At 41.3% G+C, this 22712-nt stretch overlaps 1 protein-coding gene across 1 annotated transcript in view; it reads right to left on the bottom strand.

The window, feature by feature from the left end:
• Positions 1-20861, bottom strand: part of grin3a (glutamate receptor, ionotropic, N-methyl-D-aspartate 3A) — a 35000-nt gene extending 14139 nt beyond the window's left edge. The window contains exons 1-3 of the mRNA XM_086135426.1: positions 19575-20861; positions 14785-15503; positions 488-1157 (exon numbers count right to left, since the gene is read on the bottom strand). Coding sequence (XP_085991552.1) covers positions 488-1157; positions 14785-15503; positions 19575-20303 — 2118 coding nt within the window. The 5' untranslated portion in view covers positions 20304-20861. The remainder of the gene's footprint in view (positions 1-487; positions 1158-14784; positions 15504-19574) is intronic.
• Positions 20862-22712: the final 1851 nt, after the last annotated feature.

Raw genomic sequence — 22712 nt, forward strand, 5'->3', positions numbered from 1 at the left:
TGATTTACGGAAGTCACTACATAATTCTGACCAATTTTAACTCATGATAAATGGATGTCACAGTTCAGTAAAAAAATACCTCAACAATATTTTTCAAGTGTAATGAATCCCACTTGAATGACAGCATGCGGAAGATCATGAAGTAAGGCCGGATTTATGTGATGAGTTGTCAAAACTCAGTCCAGTCATTGGAATGGATCGATTTGTGAGGCTATAGTCCCACCAGGAAAAATAAACCATAACATCTCTTTCTGTAAGAGAAGACAGAGTAACAACGATTGCTTCTGTCAGCGAGCGAGGTCAAATAAAATCATTGCTGTAATAAGGCGACCAGTCAAATCTCATGCGGAGAATTATAAAGTGTGCAGTAAAAAGCCGGCGCCTTGCAGACGGTAACCAGCAGCTTGGTGATCAGAGTGGGTTGTGGTGAGGTCAATGAGAGAGAGATGGAACAAAGCGTAACGGGAATAGAAAAGAGACAACTGACCAGAATTCCCAGGCTGGTGGAGAAGAAGGGCGAGGTGAAGTCAATGACTTGGCTCCTTGCTGAATTAATGCTGAAAGACGTCACAGCCAGGTGAGCAGCACCATTTAGCAGGTCACCCACTAATCCCGTCCAGCGGCCATTCTTAAAGCCTCCGTATTTCCCATCCCCAACAATGTAAAGGTCAAAGCTGAATCCCATGTCCTCTGCCAGTTTCTCCAGCAAGTCAATACAATAACCATAGCAGCATTTCTTAGCGTCCGTGGGGACAGATCCATTTGGTCCTGCAAGATTTTGGAAAAAACTCTGTAAAACCGATGAGTCGTTGCTGAGTGGGTCGAGGCACAACTGGCCAGCGGGACACAGGCCGTCTCCATCCACGTCCCGGGTGAAGACAAACGGGTGCTCCACCAGTGTCACTACCCGCAAATGCAGCCTCGTGGGTCTGCGCCAGTCACCTCCCCCTCCGGAACCCTGGCGGCTCGTCCAGGCCCCCTGGTCCATCAGAACTTTCCCTCGGCGCCAACGTCCTAGTCTCGTCCAAGTTGGCTGACCCAGAGGGTCCAGCTGGAGGGACCAGATGTAGTGATGGGCCTCGGAGATGACATTTTGGCTCTCATGGTCTTTGAATATGAAGCCACTCTGGCCCTCAAAGGATGTGTTGGAAAGAAATCTGAAGGGAAAGAAACAGAAGCATGAATTATTCGCAGGAAAAGAAAGTTTGATGAGGGAAACAACCCAAGTCCAGAACTGAACTCCAGTACAATATTTTTTGATTTGAATCCATTCATTGCCCGTAGTTTATTCAGTTCATGAATAAGGCTTTTTTTTTTTTTTTGCCGATCCAAGCTAATGTTGAGCAAAAATTTGGTTACATCTTGGAATAGTTGCCAGAAAAAAAAAACCATACCAGTCGTAATTACACTCACATCCAGGCAAATCTGAATTTTCAAGATACATATTTTTGGATTGCAGAAGCAAGTTCAAAGAGAACATGCATAATCCAGCTCGAAGCATCAGGTGCTTATCACTTCACCCCCATACACACACACAGACACACATACACACGCACCACCCTGAACCATGACAGTAAACAGGATAAGCAGTATAGAAAATAGATGGAGAGCTGTCAACAGCATCAGCAACAGACACAAGCCAATTTCACACCAAATTCCCAAATAATTGCAGTTTCAGACGCATAACAGCAGAGCCATGAGTTATTTGGCAGTCTATTTCAGACAGAAGTCACTGAAGCGAGACATTGCCCATAACCCAAGTATGACATACTCGGCTCGAATTGAGTTAGGCTACAAGTGTAGTGACATCACCACAGAAGCGTCATAGGGAATTTTCCGTAAATTAATCGTGAATGATAATCTCGAATGACGGTTATTCCACCGGCTACATTCCACTTCTTTTAAGCATCTGATACAAGCTTGGAAGACAGCAAATTTGTTGGTTAGCTTAAATCTTAAATCGGTAACTTATACACGGGACAACGAGCGGATGAGAAGGCTCGGATGGCCAGTGTGCAAAGTGGCCTCTTATCCTTGTTTACTTTAAACATGTCACTTTCAGCCTTGTGGACATCTGTCACTTCATTGCAGCAGTGTACAATCAATCCACTCATGAGGAAAACATGAAAAGGTCACAAGGCAATCATTGATTGTAATTATCTACATTACAGGACGTAAAATGTTTGTTACGCCAGTTGGAATTGAAATGTCAGTTCCTTTACCCTTTCAATTTTAGGAAGTTTCATCACAAACATGATATTATTCATTTGTGCAGTAAAAAGACAAATTGGAATTAAAAAAGAGAAACACACCAAATTGTGAAAGAAATTTTACGGGTATGTTTCCTATGCACGTGATTGTTGATCTGTAACTTTTTTTATATAGGTAGATAAAAATACTGGCGTCCGGCTACTGAGAAGAGGTGTTCAGTCTCGGTGGCCTCCCCATAAATGTGTGTGTGCCAACGTGTGTGTGTGCGTGTGTATATACTGTATGTGTGAAAGTGAGTGTTACAGCAGAGGACAGAACATGGCCCTATGATCACGCCATGCCTCTCAGTGAGCCATGCTACTGGCTGTCCGAGAGTGTCAGGAACCAGAACGGACACGCACACTCACACTCACGCGCAGTCATCTTTTCTATCACATCAGTGGACATAACAATGAAGTCAATTCCCTGCTTCCCCAAGCTCAAAAACCTGACCGCACAAAGGTCACTCACTTATATACGAAGATTTAATCCGAACAAACAGTACAAAGTGTGTACAGACACACACAAACACAAACTTGATTACATTGAGACTTAAATATGGTTAATATAAAAATAACAAATGAAGGGCTGATTTTATTTGGGTTACTAATATCTATTCAATGGTATGTTCTATTTTTTTGTTTAGGTAGGATTATTTTTTGTAACATACCGTCATGGTGTAATAGGTTTTGATCTCAGGTTTTGGATGGGTGTGATCCCGGTTTGGCCACTGAATGCATGTCTGATGTTGTTTTCCGTGGTCCATGGGATGCTCAGGGAGTTTGTGTGATTGCTCAGACGAATGGAAAATTAGAGACAACTATGTCTGCATGTGCCAATCTCGAAATGATCATCTCAGTCACGTGATAGAAGAACAAAGTACCGTATTGGCCCGAATATAAGATGGTGTTTTTTGCATTGAAATAAAACTGAAAAGTGGGGGTCGTCTTATATTCGGGGTCTAGACATTATACCCATTCACGACACTAGATGGTGCCAGATATCATTGAAGCGAATGTTGAACTTGACTCCCCAGGCCAAAGTGAACCCCTGTCACGAAGAATAAAAATAAAAATAGCGGTAGCACAAAGAAGAAAAATAAAAAAATTGCGGTAAGAAAGAAAAGAGAAGAAAATAATGGAAGAGATAACAGAAAATGGAGAAATGTAACGACAATCTGGAGAAAAGTGGGTCAAAGATTGGCCAGGTTAACCGGCAGCTGAGGAGAAATTATGATGTCATTTACATTTCAAAAACCAGAAGCCATTCATTTACGAATGTGATTGCACTTTAGGTTACATATCTAAATGTTCAGATATTAAGATTTGAATGATGCAAAATAACATGCTTTTTCTCTCAAATATATTGTTATAATCATTTGTTTCAGATGGACTGTCATTATTTTCTGTATAAAAATGTATTTGGTGTTCAAAAAGACTTTTTTCAAACTTGAGTCTTGAAAAAGAGGGGGTTGTCTTATAATCAGGGCCGTCTTATATTCGGGCCAATACGGTATTCTAAAAAAAGTCGCAAAAGTTGTGAGCGAACATGAGTAAAAACTATAACTTTTTAAATACAAATGTGTTGTCTTGGCCCCAAAAAAGTTGTAGTACAAAATACAAACAACCATTTTGGACAGATGAGATCTTTAGCATCTGGCAGACAAAGGCTCCACTGGCATCCATTAAATAGTTGCACTGAGAATAACCCATCTTCTGGTACACCATGAAATTGCATCTCTTTGATAGCCTCAATTAAAACTGAGCTGTATTGTATTACTGCAGTTCAGAAATAAGTGTTGCTATGCTTTAATTGTTGACGGTGTCCACTTAAAGAAAGAAAGGAGATGAGTTGGTAGACTTTATGACACACAGTCACGATTTAGGAAGCTGGCCTCTCACGGTTGTCTCTTTCATTTCCGACGCCAGCCCTGATTAGGCTGTCTCGCGCAACTACAACACGCAATGTGACATACAACCCCCCCAAAAAATGGCTCCTGCTATCAAGAGTCTCGCTGACAAGTGTGATGTGTGTCCATGCTGATATCACAGAACTTTTGTTTTGTGGAACCTAATGGGACACTCATTCTCATGCAGCGAAGGCAAGCACTGACTACTGCGGAGAGGGCGTTAGTTGGGGTGGGATTGAAGGAGGGATGGGGGGGGGGGGGCCTTGACTTCAATCGGAAAATCAAACGATCCCAAATTAGAAATTACAGATGACATAATCACGCTCGAAAGCCTCTTTTTCAGAGAGTGTAGCTTGTCCAATATGCTGCATGTACTGCATGACATCGCAAGCAATTTGTGGACATCTGAAAATGATTTACAATGACGCGTTGACGCTGACTGATAATTACAAAAAAGATAGAGTGCAGGGAAAGAATATACGGCGACAGAGAAATGGGAATTCTGGACACTTTCAGGGACAGCGGTCACGACAGTGGACAGTTTATCACGTTATCAGGTTACAGAGTTTTTTTTTTTTTATTTTGGTCCCCAAAACGGCACGTCTGTTAAAAAAGCAACAGTAAATTGCAAACTAAGAAATGAATTTAGAAATGATTCAACTGAAAGGAAAAGGCAGATTAGCATGCAGTACATCAAAGTGAGTTTTCACTTATACAGCACATTTTCAACAGGTTTTGACATTGACGTGACCTGAATAAAATTATCCGGTATGATTAAGATCCCTGTCCCAGATTATTCATTCGAAACTAGCTCATAATCCAATCCAAACATTTGTCATATTTTGTCTGTACTGTAAATGCTCCGCTCATGGAATTTTAGTGCCAATATATTCTTTGACTTCATTTCACTTATTTGCATGGAAGCGAATTTTATTGCTGAGGTATGCTTCGCCCTTTAAAGACAACTCAACTCAAAAGTTCACATATAATCATAAAGTGGAACTTTCTTTTCAGGGACACCACCATCAATGTCTCTTACACGCCACATAAAAATGACATTTTTATTATTTCCTGTGCAATTCATAAATGGAAGACTGACGGCATTAGAAGCGGAGCAGAGAAGCTGATATTTTAAGCGGAAGAGTGACAGCGGGGTGAATCTAATCTGTTTCTCACAACGCAGCCTCATGTGTTCTTGATGCCAGAAGATACGCAAAGGAAGGAAGCGCAGCAGCTTTTATGTTGGCTTTAAAACAATCCCACACCCTCCAGAGCAAGCAGGAAAGTGTTTGACTTACACAGGACCTTTCAGTACAACACACGCAGTAAACATTTATTATGTAGTACTCTCTATCTTTGTAACTCAGCGAGCTGGCGCATTAAGGCTACAAACACACCTCTGTCAGGTGATAACTATAAATAGGGGTCATCTCCGTTAAGTGGAAACAACCAACAAAAAAAGATAACCTGCCGGCATTTCTCTCTTGGCAGTACCCTAATCTACTTAACTGGGTAATTGCTGTGATAGTAGCTCTATCTCTGTCTTCAGTGTGTGTGTGTGTGTGCGCGCGCGTGTGTGTGCGTGTGTTACGTGGGAGTTACGTTCCAAAAAGTAACAGTGATAAGTGAAATCCGTGAAGTAGTGAACATTATTTTTTTACAGTTATTATACAATACTTAACAATATATACAATGAAATCAAAGACCAAAACCTGTTTTCAGGCCCAATTACAAAAAAACAAACGTTTTCAACAACTAACTATAATAGTTTTTGGAAATACTGTACTGTCGACATGCGGCGCCGCCAACGCATTCTGGTTTAATGGGTTAAAAGGATAAAAAAAAAAAAACGCACTAAAAAAATCCGTGAAACAGCAAAGCCGCGGAAAGTGAACCGCGTTAGAGCGAGGGATCACTGCATACGCATCCATCCAGCCATTTCCATTATCCTCACAAGGGTTGCGGGGGGCGCTGGAGCCTATGCCAGCTGATTTCGGCCAGTAGGCGGGCGACACCCTGAACCGGTTGTAGCCAATCGCAGGGCACACGGAGACTAACAATCATCCGTGCTCACACTCACACCTAGGGACAATTTAGAGTGTTCAATCAGCCTGCCATGCATGTTTTTGGAATGTGGGAGGAAACTGGAGTACCCGGAGAAAACCCACACAGTTATATATATATATATATATATATATATACAGTATATATATATGTAATTTATTGGTTGTGAGTTACTATGGTGTCACCATTTTTGAGTCGCTAATGCGTCTCTTTTCATCCAATAATCCAAATGGGACTATACCGCCTGTTGGAAATGTGGCTTCCAATCCCTCAAAAGAAAAAGAAAAGTAAAGTGAACGTGTGCCCTTATAGCATAAACTGATATGATGGCCTTTCATGTCGAAAATGTCACTTTAAAATAAGGTAAACCATCAAAGGGTGAGTGAGAAAAAAACCCTTTGCATAAACGGTAAGGATCGATACCGCAGTACTATTCAAAAGCACTTATTTATAGATATTATTTTTATTTAATTGAATCCAGTGTTTTTAGCAAACTGTTGGACTTTATGAGTTTTCCAGACTATTTCTGGAAATGTGACACATTGTGCTCACCGAACGGTAGAAGAGTTTGTGTCGAGACAGCACGTCGCTTTTTGTGACTTGATATGCCTGACGCAGTTTCCACAAAGTACAAATATAAACCTGTAAATGCAGCTATTGTTTGGATTACGACAACATCTTCAAGGGGAAAAAGGCGGAAAAAGTGACAATGAATCCTCATCAGTTGTTTTAACTTCCAAAGCTCTGACAAAATCATCCTCGAGATGATCTGCAAACAGGTTATTACGAGGGCCGGTGCACATGGCCGGCTGAAAATCGTTGACATTTGTTTGAAAAAGTCAATCTTAAATGGCAGAGACTGTGTGGTGATGCGCACGTTCAAGCTATCAACGACAAATGATAAGCGCAGCATTTTTGTAGTTTTTATTTTTATTTTTAACCTGAGTAGAAATCAATACACTTGTTTAGCTTAAAAAGGTCAGGATCACCTTTGCTCGTTGTCTAAACTTGAGCGTACACTGTAAAAATCAAGCACAGCTTCATTTTGACTTTTTGACTATCTTGAAAAATTTCATATCCTGTCTGATGTCGAGTGTCATGGAGCGGACGGCAGGAATGGGAGCAATGAGCGCCTCTCAGCCTGTCCTACGATCACGGGAATTTTAAAAGTGGAAATGATCTTCGACATTCGAAGAGGAATGTTTTTCAGGTAGATTTCACCGACGTCTTCACTTATCACTTACCGTATATTAAAAAAACACATTATTATCATCAGTTACTTATTTTGCTGGGTAACATTTCAGCATAAAATAAAATATTACATTTCAAACTGCTTCAAATTATGTATTCGGTATCTGCCAGCGGTGGGAAGGAGTTACAAGTGGATCAAGATTTGTTGGCGGTTTTGACAATGTCACATTTATTATAAATGAGTTCTGTCTTTCATCGCTTAAACATGCTGTGTCAATGTAAATCAAATTTATGAATAATGCACATTACAGCTTCTCCCTGCAACCTGAAACACAAACCAATCACATTCGTAGATGTTTAATTCATCACTGTTAACATCCCCTTGAACTAAAATAAAACATTCATGTGTAAAGTGTTGGATAGATTTAGAAAACCCTGCGTAATATCCACGCATTTTGTTTACTGTCCTCATCGCTCAGGTAACATTCATTGAGGAAGAAACATTGTGTCAGCTATTAAAAATGCATTCAGACAGTTGCGTGAAACCAATTGTGGACACAATGAATGTTTTTTTTTTTGAAGATCAAGAAAATGAAATAGACACACACGCACACGCAGTGGATGAATCTTGCTCAATGTACATTCTAGAACCTGGGGCGCTAAGATGACAGCCTTTGCCTTTGCTGCTTGTGGTATACACAGTGTCCCTTTCGAGCGTCTCCCCCCCCCCCCCCCCCCTCATCATAATGCTAAGTGATGTGATTTGAAAGAATCTTCCCACAGGAGCAAGTGAATTAGCGTTCAACGATGCAGCACTTGGTGCTCAGCCATCAGATCAGAGAAGTAAGTAGAAGGTGGTATAAAGTGGTATCCTGCTCAAAGCCAGTGGAGGTAAAACAAAAGACAGGAGTGCAAGTAATAAATGAAAGCAAACTAATAGTAATAATAATAATTAATAATAATATAATAATAAATAATAACAATAATAATAAAAATAAACGGATCCACTTGATACATTTTTACCATTGATGACATACTATGAGATATTCGACTGAGATGACATCATCAACTCTGTAGCGGCAGCTGCAAAGCTAACGACAACTAGAGTATAGAAATGTCAAATTGTATATCTGATTTCCAGAGAACCAACATAATCACTAAATGCATCTCACTCTCTATCTCGTCTTCCTGTTACACAACTAAGTTTAGTAATTGATTGACTTCTCCTTATCAGAGCTCCTATCAAATGTGTGAGTTCTATCTTTGAGCTCGTATCTACAGTTCTTATTTTTAATCCGCACAGATCATCTTGCATTATTTATGGTGGCTGAGGCTTCAACTGTGACTTCCACTGTCCTTCTACTACATTAGTCTTTTTGTATCAGGGGAAAATATAGCAGGCGCTAGCGGAATTATTTTCTTCAGGACATAGGCCATAGGAAGTGACCAGACATCATCAGTCACAGCCACATTGGTGGACCAAGACTGTCCATTGTGTTTCCATTCAATCTGCTCTGCTTGTGACTGTACATTTGCATATTGCTACTGCTTATTAGGGCTTGAGTGCCAGGCGGTGTTCTTGGAATCGCTGTGTTCCAGCAAATAAATAATCCTTGGGTGGAGTGGGCTCAACGTGACTGCAAACTCGCCCATTTTAATGATTTGCCCCTCCGCCCAAGATCACTCATGAGCACCTCCTCGAGGTAAAATCGGTCAATGTGGTTGAAAGCTAATACTTTGAATTAATTCAATGGCTCGAACAAATTTCCTACAGCATATAATGTGGGCGTAGCCTGGTGTTAAACTTTGATGATGATTTCCACACAAGTTATCCGTACTGATGAAGAATTTGGTCTAAAGAATGTTTCACGAGTGATGGACAAATGAAGCTTCATGAGGCATTTGTGATATATTTTCTTACTCCTCTAGATGGCGCTCTTGGTTTAAAGATTGAGGCTAGTGCAATGGAAATGTATTGCATTTCCACTGCATCTTTAAATCAAGAGTGCCATCTAGAGGAGTTAAAATCCATCAAATTGTTATAAGCTTCATGAAGCTTCATTTGTCCAGCATTACTTTTCACACGACACTCGCTCGATGTCAAGGGTCACGCAGCAGCACGGAACGCCAGCGGCACCCCGCTTTCCGCCATGCCTTTGTTGGGAAGCGCTCTGACATAGCATTTGTTGAATCATTTCAAAGATTTTTCATAAATAAAGGGGAGCGAGGGTCCGCTCATCGTTGGTTGCAGCCTCAACATTTTACTTATATTCATCCTCCTTTTTCCGCTCCTGAAATTGATTTTTTTTTGTTTGTTTGTTTCTAGCTTGAAAGCAGTCAAAGCATCTTTGCCGCTCATCTGTCACACATTATCTCTGTTTAGCATGAGTGTGGGGTCAACAGTTCTCTTCGGGTCACCTCACCCTCCCTCTGAAACACCTGATACCTTAACGCAATGATGCAGAAAGAAAAGTCCTCTCATTGCAAGCGTGAGAGACATGAAGACACAAGCCTGACTTTTTTTTCTGCGAAAACAGGTATTCAAGGTGTTTTAAAACACGAAATAGTTGTAGTTGCAGAACAGAATCCTTTCATGTACTACTTTAAAATGTGATTACACACAATGTCAACTTTTCGGGAGGTATCACATCACGGTGGTTGTAATTTAACTTGTCTGTTCTTTGTATGTGAATGGTGTTTGTATATGTAAATCAAAGTGACAATAATCCATAATTCATGAGATGCTACAATTGGAATAATGTTAATAAAAGCCTAAATCCCCAGCCTTTCTTCCCTGAGATAATCATGCTGCTGATTCAGTTGTTTTAAGGGGAATCTCAGCAGGAAAAGGCACACTGTGATTGTAATGCAGCAGCTTGTTCATTTCACCTTCTCATCAAAGTGACATGGACTTGAGTGGGGAAGATTAACAACCAATGCTTCGGGTATAATGTGCCCTTGCAGATTTCTGAGTTTAAATATAAATGCCAATGTATGGTACACGAATTGTGACATATTAATAGAAGCTGAGGCTTGTGCCGCAATGTTGCTTCTCTACTGTCGTTTTCATTGGAATGGAATTGACGCCTGCCCTTCATTCAAAACTATGATGTTCATCCCCCCCCCCCCCCCCCCCTTGGTACTTTTGGGTTGGCTTGTGCCTTTTGCGTCATTATGGAGTTTCTGCCTCTGGTCCAGAATCAAAAGCGTGGTCCATTCCCATGTCGGCAATTGCATGAATAAAAGTGAATTCACCATTCCTCCCAATAGCATTTTTCAGCTCATTATAACACTGTCATGAAAGTGGTTCAAAACAGTTTCATTCCATTTCTATTACAAATAATACATTTTCATATTCATGAGTTGATTAATGGACAGCTGATTTCCTCCCAAAGTTTATCGAATCACTTTGGTTCACAATACAGCAGGTATAGTTTGTATTTGCTATCTACATCCGTTCATCCATCCATCTGTTACGCGTGTCCTTATCAGGGTCATGAGGCAGCATTTACCTCACATTCACAGCAAGTGAGAGGCTAAACCCCATAAAGGCAGGCCAGAGGTGAGATTCAAAAGACAAAACTGTAAGCAGTCATGGCAACCACGTCACCACCATGTTGATGTTTTGATTTTCCTTTTGGGGGTTTTTTGTGTTATTTTTGATCCCAGCACAAAAGGAAACCGATGACAGCGAGGAGAAAAAAAAGTATAATGAAGGTAACCAGGATTATGGACTGTGCTTGAACTGTTGTTTACAGTATGTGTTTTGACCTGCCGTTAAAACATCAACGCCGCGACAGCCTAGGCTAATGGGTTAGCATTATTATTGCCGCCACTGAACAGCTTTTGTCCCAGAATGTAATGGTTCCCCTTCGCCCTCATCTGGGTCTTCTTCCAACAAAAGCAAGCTATAAAAAAAGGTGTAAACAACCTTGGGGGAACTCCAGTACATCACTGCCAAGCACTAAATAGCAACATTTAGAATCTGATCTATTCTAGTTAGTGGAAACAAAATAGCCTAAGTCATTACTTTAAGGAAAACCAATGGTAATTATGTTTGTCATTTACTTGACAACTCTGCTTTGAATTTGTTGTTAAACATCCATAGGTTACTTATCTAGCTCAAATTCATCAAAATATCGCAAACAGACATGAAGAAAAACCTCCAAGTACACAAAAATGACACCTGAAACAAGCGGTGATTCAACATTAAGTGCGGATGTCTCGAGGGCTCTCTGGTTTTGGAGATATTTTTTACCACTTCCTGTTCCTGCCATCTTTCTGTCCAAGACAGGCAGCCCTAATTCGGCAGTCAAACAGCTGCATGGGTGTGGCTTTCAAATTGTGTGTTTGGGCTTTCTAATTCTGCCAAGAAACAATTGGCTCGGCAAACATGAACACAGGAGGTGAAGAGATCTGAGCAATTGTGTCTAGAAATTTAGGGCACCATTGACAACCAGCCAAGATGTCATGAGTTCAGAAGAAGAAACATGCTTTAAATTCGAGTGGCAGAACACAAAGGGTTCGGGTTGATGGTGTTTTCTTTCTACCCTTGGTTTATTCAAAATGGGCATCCCCAAGGGTCCATACTGGGTCCCGTTTTATTTACACTTTATATCAATGTCTCTTGTCAAAATGGAACTGATGCTAAATTGCAGTGCTATGTAAATAACATTTTCTATTGTTCATCTTCATCATTAGCAAGTGCCACAACATCTGCAAACTGTCCTCATCGGTATTGAGAAAATGTTTGTTTGTTTGTTTGTTTGTTTGTTTATTGAACATAAAACATATATACAGTAATAATTTGACAGAAAATAAGGTAGATAAAAAAAGTAAAAAGAAAGAAATCAATCTTCATTCAACACAGTTATTATGTTCAAGGGAGTAGGAAGAAGTAAAAAACTTATCTAGTCCTACCCCGTTATGTGATTGTATCTAATAAATCATTTTTATATCAATCAGAAAAGTAAGAAGAAAGAAGTCTCCATTAAGGCTCATACTTTACCCTTAACCGTGATATTTTTACAATTTTTGGTTTGTATCGGGATTATATACTTCCACACCCTGACACTCTTGTGTCAATTTTCTCTTAAATTCATAATGGATATTTATATACCTTTCTCTATTTATCAACTTAGTTCTGATTTATCATTATATTTAATGTTTTGAATTTATCATTTTAACTCTGATTGATGTAGGTTGTTTGTACTATTTTTTTGAATTTGTTTTTTAACTCAGCAAGCGATTTACTCATTTTCAGGTCCGTTTCGAGATTATTCCACAGATTAACACCTTTGATAGATACACTTCTTTGCTTGATGTTTGTTCTTGTTTTGAGTTTTTTGAATAAGTTGGTACCTCTTAAATCATAGCTGCTTTCTCGAATTTCGAAAAACTTCTGAATGTTTTGGCAGAGCAGGTTATTGTGTGCTTTGTACATTAATTGGGCGATTTTAAAGTCAACCAGGTCATAAAATTTCATCGTATTTAATTTGATAAATAGTGGATTTGTGGGTTCCGTATATTTTGATCTATTAATAATTCGAATTGCTTTTTTTTGTAGGTTGAGAATAGGGAGTGTGTTTGTTTTGCAGGCATTTCCCCATATTTCCACACAGTAGGTCATATATGGTAATAATAATGAAGTGTACAATGTGTACAAAGATCTCTTATTTAGCACTTCCTTGGTTTTGTAGAGGATCCCTACGGTTTTGGCTATTTTTCTTTTTACGTTATCGATATGTGGCTTCCAACATAGTTTTGAGTCTATTACTAATCCGAGAAACTTGGTTTCATACGCTCTTTCTATCTCAATTGAGTTTACCATAATTTTAGCTTGGTGTTTGATTGGTCTTGTGCCAAAAACAATTAACTTCGATTTTTTCAGGTTAAGTGACAATTTATTTCTGTCGAACCAGTTTTTTAATTTGTTTAATTCGTTTTCTACGGTTGTCAGGAGCTGTTTCAGATTTATTCCAGAACAGTAGAAAGTTGTATCATCAGCAAATAGGACACATTTAAATTGTTTTGAGACCTTGCAGATATCATTTATATATAAGATGAATAGTTTTGGACCAAGCACTGACCCCTGAGGAACTCCGTGAGTGATTTTTAGTTGATTCGTTTTTTTATTGTTGAGTTGCACGTACTGATATCTGTTTTCTAAATAACTTTTTATCCATTTATAAGCTACACCTCTAATGCCATATCTTTCTAGTTTTTTCAATAATATACTGTGATCTATTGTGTCAAAAGCTTTTTTTAGATCTAGGAAAACCCCAACAGTAAATTCTTTGTTGTCTATATTAGTGGCTATTGCTTCCACAAACTCCATAACTGCCATTGAGGTGGTCCGCTTTTCCCTGAAGCCATATTGATTCTCACTTAACAGCGCATGCTTTTGTATAAAGCTATCAAGTCTGCGAGAAAATAGTTTTTCTAATATTTTTGAAAATTGTGGTAGTAGTGATATTGGTCTATAATTTGTAAACCGATGTCTTTCTCCACTTTTATAGATTGGAATAACTTTAGCAATTTTCATTTTTGATGGAAAGATACCAGCTTTGAATGACAGGTTGCATATGTGCGTGAAAGGTCGCACTACATATTCTATAATCTGCTTTATTATTGTCATGTCAATATTAAAGCAATCAGTTGACTTTTTATTTTTAAAAGTTTTTATAATATTTGATACTTCTTCTTGTTTTACAGCAGTAAGGAACATCGTGTAGGAGTTTTTTTCTACATATCTATCTATTTCAAACAAGTTTGTTGGATCAGGAATTTGTTTTGCTAGGTTACTGCCGATGTTGACAAAATACTCATTAAATTCAGTTGCTATTTCTGCAGTTTTTTCCAAAATAGTATTTTTGCCTTTGATAAAATACTCTGGATAATCCATTTTTTTAGGACTATTTCTGATTACTTGGTTAAGTATCTTCCATATTTCTTGTGTGTTACTTTTATTCTGCTCTAATAGTGCATGATAATGATCTCTTTTACTGGTTCTTATAATATTTACTAGTTTATTTTTATAGGTCTTATATTTTTTTTCTGCTTCTTCAGTTCTCAATTTTAAAAACAATTTATATAAATTGTTTTTCTTTTTACATGCGTTTTCTATGCCTTTTTTGTGGCTTTCGGTAAATTCTGACAGGACTAAAATGAAGTGCTGTACAAACAGATGATGTTTGTCAGATTGTGTTTCTTTCTACACGTGGCTGGGATTTAATTGTCATCAGCAAAGCTGAAGCAGTATATTTTCAAACCTTTTCATGCATTCACCACAGTCTTTCATTCTGTACATGCTCATTAAAGTTGATCTCACGGTAGAGGTGACAAAAATCACGACGGCCACAATTCCTTACCTTGTCAAGTATTCCCCTGAGCTTCCATTGCTCTGCTGTTCATCCATACAATTTGTAGTTCCAGGAATGAGCGCTAGAGAAGGATTCTGTTGGGCAGCACTTCCAATAGCCCGTGTCACCAGCTCCAATGAGTCCTGGACGTAGTGATCCAGAGAAGGTGACGCCATGACTCCGTGAGCCAATAGACCAAGGGGTAATCCATCTGTTCTTAACTCAGCCACATTCTGGCCGTCCCCTAAGATCCAGTGGAATTCTGGAAGCGTCATCCGAGTGGCCATCGCCCATAGGCGCCGTACCTCGCGAATCTCGCACCCGAACGTCACCACGCCAACTGTGGACGAAGGCTCTCTCAGGGCTTCCAACTGCCGCATGAGAGCTTGCTGTTGCTCCGTTTTGGTGGAAGAAGTCGAAGCAGATGAAGACAAATGGTGGGAAAATGTTGATGATGACAACTCTGTTCCTGTTGAGAGACTTAATGCGCCTCCTGAGTTTGGTACAGAAGACGAAGGCAGTGCGGAGGTTGAAGTTGTCAAGTTGACAAAAGCGCCCAGGTGGAAACGGGTGTTATTTTTGATGAGGAAAATAAATTCGCTTATGTCCCATTCCTGGCAGAGCAACAGGTTTATGTCCCACCAACCATTCATCATCAGAAGCGAGTAGAGAAGAAGGGGGGCCGGGGCCTCCACTGTTCGCATGGCCATTTGGAAATGAAGAGGATTCTGATAAAAAAAAAAGAAGACATAAGTAGGGATGAATTAGCAGGAGGAAAAAAAACATTTAAGTCAAATGAAGCGATGTGCTTTTGGAGGTGCATGTGAGGTCAAGGCGAGAGAAGGGACAGAAAGAGATGGAGGTGGAGAGAGAGAGAGAGAGGACTTTTTTAAAGACATTTGGAAAATTGATGGCCATTAGGAATGCAAAGGAAGGCAAATGACAATGTTAAGATGATAGCAGTCATAAACAAATGGTAACGAGGGAGATAAAATGTTGGAGGGGGTCATTTGGATTTCACAGAGGGCAAGAACATGGAAGAGACGTCGGGGAGGACTCCGAGAAACAAAGGAAGAAATGAAGTGTAATTAGATGAAGGAAAAATACAGATAATGACAGGGGGCGACGTTAACAGTACGGGAGATGGCATACAGGTAGCGAGCGATGGGTGGAAGATGAGGCATCGAAAACAGATGGAGTGAAGTGAAAGAGGAAATTTTAAAAAATGGGTTATGAATCCAGCAATGGAATTACTTTCCCTCTTTGAATTCAATTTGTTCCTTGAGACCAGACACCGAGGTGAAGAGAATGGATTTTCAACCTCCACTTACCTGCTCCTATGAATATCATTACTCACATCACAAATTACACTCCATGTATTTATTGCTAAGGCAAAAACACACTAAAAAAGGAAACATACCGATTCGAAAATGTTGTTCACATACTTTATATCTTCTAGTTGTTGCCAAAGGAGAGCGTTCACCTTCAAAATCCCTTTCTGTTATATTTGTTAAAACAGTCAGTATGTATGATCAATATGACCTATGCCCCAGCTCGTGCCTCTAATTTTATATCCAAGAAACCACCGTGCCAGATGAATGTCTTGGGACCTAGCCGATAATTTGGCGTAGAAAATTATTTATTTCACATTTCACTCGTGCCCTATATGCCCTGGTGTTAATCGACTTTACACAACCTGCAAAGCAAAAACCTATCAGAGCCACCCAAAGCTTTTAATCACATTAGTCACTCCATAGGCGTGTCATGATTCTTCATCTGCTCTCTGTACTGTCCCGATATAAGCGTCAGTTGCGGCAATTAAATAAGCTGTTTCCTGATTAGAAGAGCTGTTTCAAATATAAACAAATGATGCGATGGTTCGTGTGGGGTTTGGGCACGAACCTCTCTTTCCTAAATATACACGGTCCCGTTTCAGCTCTCACTGTACTGCGAGCACCTAAATTTGTTGGTTGATGTCATGAAAAGAAGATAGGGGAGGGGGCGGGGGGGGTGGAGGGGGGGGGAAAGAAAAGCTCTGCAGTGCAGATACCTGTTCACGTCCTCCTATGAGATGCATGTAAAAATCCCCAACGTGTTGTCACTGAGCTACCTTCCATCAATTTCCACAGAGCGCATCCGTCAGCTGTGAAGTGAGTGATGTGAGGGGAATGTCGCATCAATTGCCTCACTGAAGGAACTTGCCGTTACCAGACTGACAAATCAGACCGCTAATTATTTGGAGTCATTGTCCCCATGTTGGATGATTAGTTCCTGAAAGTGTCACAAATGATGAAACTTGATTTCTTAATGTTTGCTGCTTGATAAGTATCAAAACAAATGTTCTTAAACTTTTTAAATGGTGATGGGATGAGAGATCCAAGGTTCGTTTCGCCTTCCTGTGTGGTTGTGTGGGTTTTCTTCGGGTGCTCCGGTTTCCTCCCGTATTCCATAAACATGCACGGTGAGTGAGTAGTTGTCTCTGTGTGCCATGCAGTTAACTGGCAACCAGATTTGCCCTCACCCTGACCTTGCCTCCGCTGTTTGTGTTCATATCAAACTTTGTATCTTTATGCTGTCATAAAACACCTTCTTCAAGTTTGAGTCAGGTTCCTTTCTATCATTTTATGACACATTGAGAGTGATAGATTGACAACTGCAAAGAAATGATGTCTGACTGTTTGTAGTGACATTGCACGTTCTGCCACGTCGGTCATCCATGTATTGTATCAATCCACTATCCGGGCATCATCCATTCACCTAAGCATGTGCCGTTCATCTTTCAAACCATCTTTCCCGATTAACTGATCTGTCCGTCTCATATCCATCCGTTCCTTTATTCGTCCAGCAATCCTTTCACCGGCCGTATATGCTCCATCCATTTATTACCATTGTCACTCCCATCCATCCGTTTTCTCACCACGATGCAGTAATCATACATCCACACATTAGTGTCCACTGATCCTTTTCACTTCCACTCTCCATCCATCATCCATACGCTGACACCGGATGACTGGATAGTTGAACTAATTACTGGATAGATCATTGGCAAAATTGTCACTACGTGGATAGACGATGGGATGGGTGAGTCACAGGATACAGTAAATGGTTGTTTAACTGGATTGGTTACTCGATGGATGGCTGAAGGATGTACAAAATACATGCAAAGGTTAGATTAATCATTGGATCAATGGACAACCCGTCCAACAACAACCCATCAGTCGCCTCCGTCAATACAACCATCTGTCCTGTGTCCCATGCTCGTTCCCCGATGCGGCATCAATCTATCTGTTCAACCTCTACCTGTTGATCCAGCCAACCAACCATCCAGTGTCCATCCTTATCATCCATCCAACCACATAGCTACTCTGCATAGCGCAACAGTATCACTCGGCGAGCCTTTCATACATCAAGCATCCACTACTGTCCATCATCCGTCCATCCATTCCAACAGTCATCCACTGCACGTGTGTGCATGCGCGTATATGTGTTTTGTTTTGAGCTGTGTGCACAAAATATCAAAACCTCTCCCGGTGATTTGCAATGACTCACCCGTCAGCGCAATTTAGGAGTGTGCATAGAGTGTGCAATAAATCAATTTGGTTTATGTGGCCGAGTCGGGATGGATGATACCGTGCAATAAATTACCATTCAAGTGATTCAATTCGACAATGTAAAGATTTTGTTAACATGTATCAACATCTTGAACTAATTTCATCTTGAAAATCTAACAGGTGCATTGGACATGAAGTTCACCCTTCACCTAATTAAAATGGCCAAAGGTCCTTTTGAAACAGCAAGGATGCTTGTGCCCGCAAGTAAAAGGAAAAAAAATAAAATAAATGGCCGATCCACGTATGTCGAAAAACTCATCCAGCGGGTCACAAATGCACAACACCCATAATTAATCGTTTGCCGATGTGATTAATAGTTTCAAATGAAATATCACAAGGTAAGCTGAACAATTGCACATGAAATCTTTGAGTTGGTGGATCGTTCAATGTGTTTCCTCAACGTGCAAAAACGCACACATTTACAACTACCTGGAGAGCATGGTGTTAACTGACCATAATAATGACATCATCTTTCTAACGTACACAAATCACAAATCAACTAATTGTATGAGCGCTCAACACATCCCTGAGAGGGAAGCAACAGAGATCAATACTGAAGATGAAAGCCCATCCCGGGGCGACACAACAGTCTGTACAACGTGGGTACGTGTGCGTGCATTCATCTTCCACAGACTTGGCAGCCTTATAATAGCACAACAGTGGAATCACTGGCTGATGGGTGATGACCTTCAAACATTTTGGGGAATGAAGACTGCTCTGTATACTGTAGCAGGAGTCATTTAGAGTCTCCAGCAAGTTTTAACATGCATGTTTTGAGAATGTTGAAGCCCACAGGAAGCACAAAGAGAGCGTGTAAACTCCACATGTCACAGGAAGCCCAGAGCCCGGATTTGAACCCTCACCCTCCGAACTGTGATGTGCTAAACACTTGTTTGCTGTGCTGTTGAGGCAGTGGGGGGCATTCCCACTCCCCTGAAATATGCTTGCCCCCCATGTGCCAGGCCAGGTAATTGCCTTTTTTTTTTTTCTGTCATTTTTTAGGATAAAAGTCTATCTCCGCCACTGTACCACTGCAGTCTGAAATAACACATCCTGTTACATATTTACCAAAATGATCAATATAGATATATATTAGCTATATTGGTTGTTTATGTACGTGTAAATGTTGTTAACGACTCAACTTTTGTTTTGTTTTGTTTTTTCTATGAATATTGCTGTTTTTATTACCTCACTTTGACGCTGAAACTCTCTCGGCAGAACGCTGACGACCGGCACCCGAAGGGCTTGAGACACGAACTCCAACTTGACAAACTCGTCGCGGTTCCGAGGGAAGGACACCATGACGGAGATGCCCTGCACGACCACCGTGTGACACACGCTCTCCACAAAGGACAGCGGGTCCTCGTCCTCGGGGCTGCCCGGCGAGGTGAAAGAGAATGCGGGAAGCTCTCCGAGTCCCGAACCAACCGCCATGACGAGCTCCAGCGACAAATTGAAGGGAAGAATCCCAGCTCGGTTCACAGCCTCCGCCGCCAGCAGGACGGACTCTCTGGGTGCAAAGAAGCGATTATCCCACGACGCGTTCTCTCCTCGCTGCCGGGTGTGGATTTTAGCCCGACTCCCACCGCGCTGGCTGGGAGCGGAACCTCGACTCCGGAGGCTTCGGAACTCGAACCCGCTACTTTTTGGGAACTGCTTGCCCGCATGCGCTCGGCCATCTCTTGCCTCCGGTGGACTCCCCGCGTTATTCCAAACGTCGGAACTGCCGGTGTCGGGCAGGAAGCGAGGATGCACATGCAGAACCCCCACCCGAACCGTGTGGCCGATGCGCTTGAGAACCTGACACGGCTGCGGGTGCGAGTAAGAGTACCGCGGGAAAAAGACAATTACGCACATCAGTAAACACAGAGAGGAGCCGCTGCCATTCACTATCATCATCATCGGCCCCATCTTCATCCTCTCCAAACCACAACTTAACCCGATGCCCGGACAGGCTACAGATGGGAACAATAGTGGGGCCGCTCCTTTGGGCCCCACAGTGTCGCCCCCGCGAGCCGCTCAGAACAACCGCAGCCACGGATCCAGCTCCGGTTCCACGTCCATCAGCGAGTGCAGCTCCCGGGAAAGTTGCGCGTTCCTCCAAACACTCCAACAACAAGCGGCAGCCGCGCGCAGGCAAGCAAATATCCCCCAAAGTGCCGTTTTTCATCTCAAAAGATTTACATCATTCAAGCCTTAAGGCGAGTGAACAGGTTGTGTCATCAAAAAAATAAATAAATTCACGCGTTAGACACGAGAAAGAACACGCAGGGGAAAGAGGAGGATATGAAAGACAAAAATATGTCCACTGCGCATTAAGAAACATACTCCAAAAGAGTGGCAGCCTCCTTTCGGCTTGATGGCAGAGAAAGAAAAATAGCCCATTATCATCCAAAGTGCAGGAGCTCCTATAGCCTCAACAGGTATTAAAACATCACAAAACACATTTTCCGCTGCGGAGCGCGTGTTGACAGATTCGAGTCCTCGTCAAATACTGACACCGGTGCGGGTACGAGAGCGCAGTGGATTGGCTCTCATTGCAAGGAGGTTTAACCCTCTACTGGCGTTACACCCCACACACCCCAGTAGTGTCCGAAAATAGACGAAGACGAGATATACACGAGCCCCCCCCCGCCCCCCTCCAAAAAAAATGGGCACACCTGGTTGTGACACATTCAGCTGTTTTCCAGCCACAAGTGCTTCCTCTGAACCTTTGTCCGGTATATTAACTTGGTGTTCAAACTTGGCTGCATGCTTCAATGTTCACTGTTTATAAGACAATATTTATTTCAAGGCTGTACTTTGATACTGAAGGATTAATCGAATGAATCCCAAATAGCAGGAGTCGGCAACGTGCAGCTCTCAGGCCAAAATTAGCCCGCTGCCAATTATAAAGTATATTTGGCTTGTCAATTGACATTGTGAGGGGGGGGGTATAATTTGAGATGTGACAATATTCAAGGTATGTCAAGTGCCTCATAATCTTTTCAATATAACGAGCTAGTACATTTGCATGTTTCGTGTTGTGCAGCCAATCAATTGTTTGTTTTCCCTATACAGGCTCCCAATTGGCCGCATAACCTAAATGATGATGAGATCGTGTCAGAAGATATGGAGTGATGACCGTCTGACTGGCCCGTTATTTATGCAACCGTCGAATAAGAGGAATGCCGGCATCTATTTGTTCCCACTTAAAGTGCTGCCCGAGACAAAGTTGTTTGGAAAAAAATTGGGCCGTGGCAGTGAGAGGTGAACCTTTTCTTATTTAATTTTAATTATCATGTATTCAAATAACAACGGTGACTTTTTTGGGCATCAGTTGAGGAAGAATGGCTGCACACGTCGGACATCAATGTCAAACGGGTTGTCATGTCTGGCGGGGGCAAAGTGACATGTTATGTCACGCATGAAGTTCCTGCTCCAGGCATTGTTCCGACCATCTAACCTCGGCACCTAATCCAATCTTTCAACTCAAGCAGATGGAGCACAGACCTCCATGTTTCGGACCAGATCGTGAAATGCAATAAAGAAGACAGATCGTAAAGTGAACTTCCTCAGGTGTTAGATATGCGAAGAAAAAGCAACAGGTTTTAGTCATTCGGGTGTCAGATTTGTCATCAAGGATGAGGAAAAACAGCATCAGGAAATAATCTGTCATGTCCATAAAATGATACCGTCATACTACACGGATGCAGGCAAAACTAGCGAGCTAATTAATGTTAGCAAGTGCGTTGCTTAAATTTAGGTTAACTCAACTTTGGTTAAATAAGTGTGGTCAAGAATTACATCTACACTGCATTTTGCGGACGCTTTCACATTGAAGTTCTGGAAGTGACCTCGTGGAATTTGTACAAAGCGGTTATTGGTTAACGGAGAAGCTAAATGGCTAGTCGGAAGGCATTTGTCAGTTGCCGTTTTGCGCGAGGCTATTTTGTCAGAAGCCTTACAAGGGATCCGGTTTTGTCTGAGGCCTTGTTGCCTGATGGTCGATGGTATACTTCAATAGACTTGGTCGAAACACAAAACCTATTTGCCACAATTCCGATCGTGCAATCCTATCAAACATGACAAACGTTTTCCCGTTATCCTGATGAATTGTAAATTGATTTCTGATACCTCACACTGTAATTCCATAAAGTTGAACAATGTATTCTTCAGATTTGTTGCTTTATGATCTCACATCTGATTATTATTTTTATTCACCCGTTGTGTCATAAATGCTGGTATTGGTGTAATTTTAGAGGCTTAGTGACGCCACTGACAGCTACAAGTGCCGAGAATAAGTCAGGAATGCTGGCAACCAACCAGATTTGACAGTTGCTGCTG

Source organism: Hippocampus guttulatus, chromosome 17, assembly GCF_054856545.1.
Source record: "Hippocampus guttulatus isolate MCC_2025c chromosome 17, RoL_Hgut_1.0, whole genome shotgun sequence".
NCBI lineage: Eukaryota > Metazoa > Chordata > Actinopteri > Syngnathiformes > Syngnathidae > Hippocampus > Hippocampus guttulatus.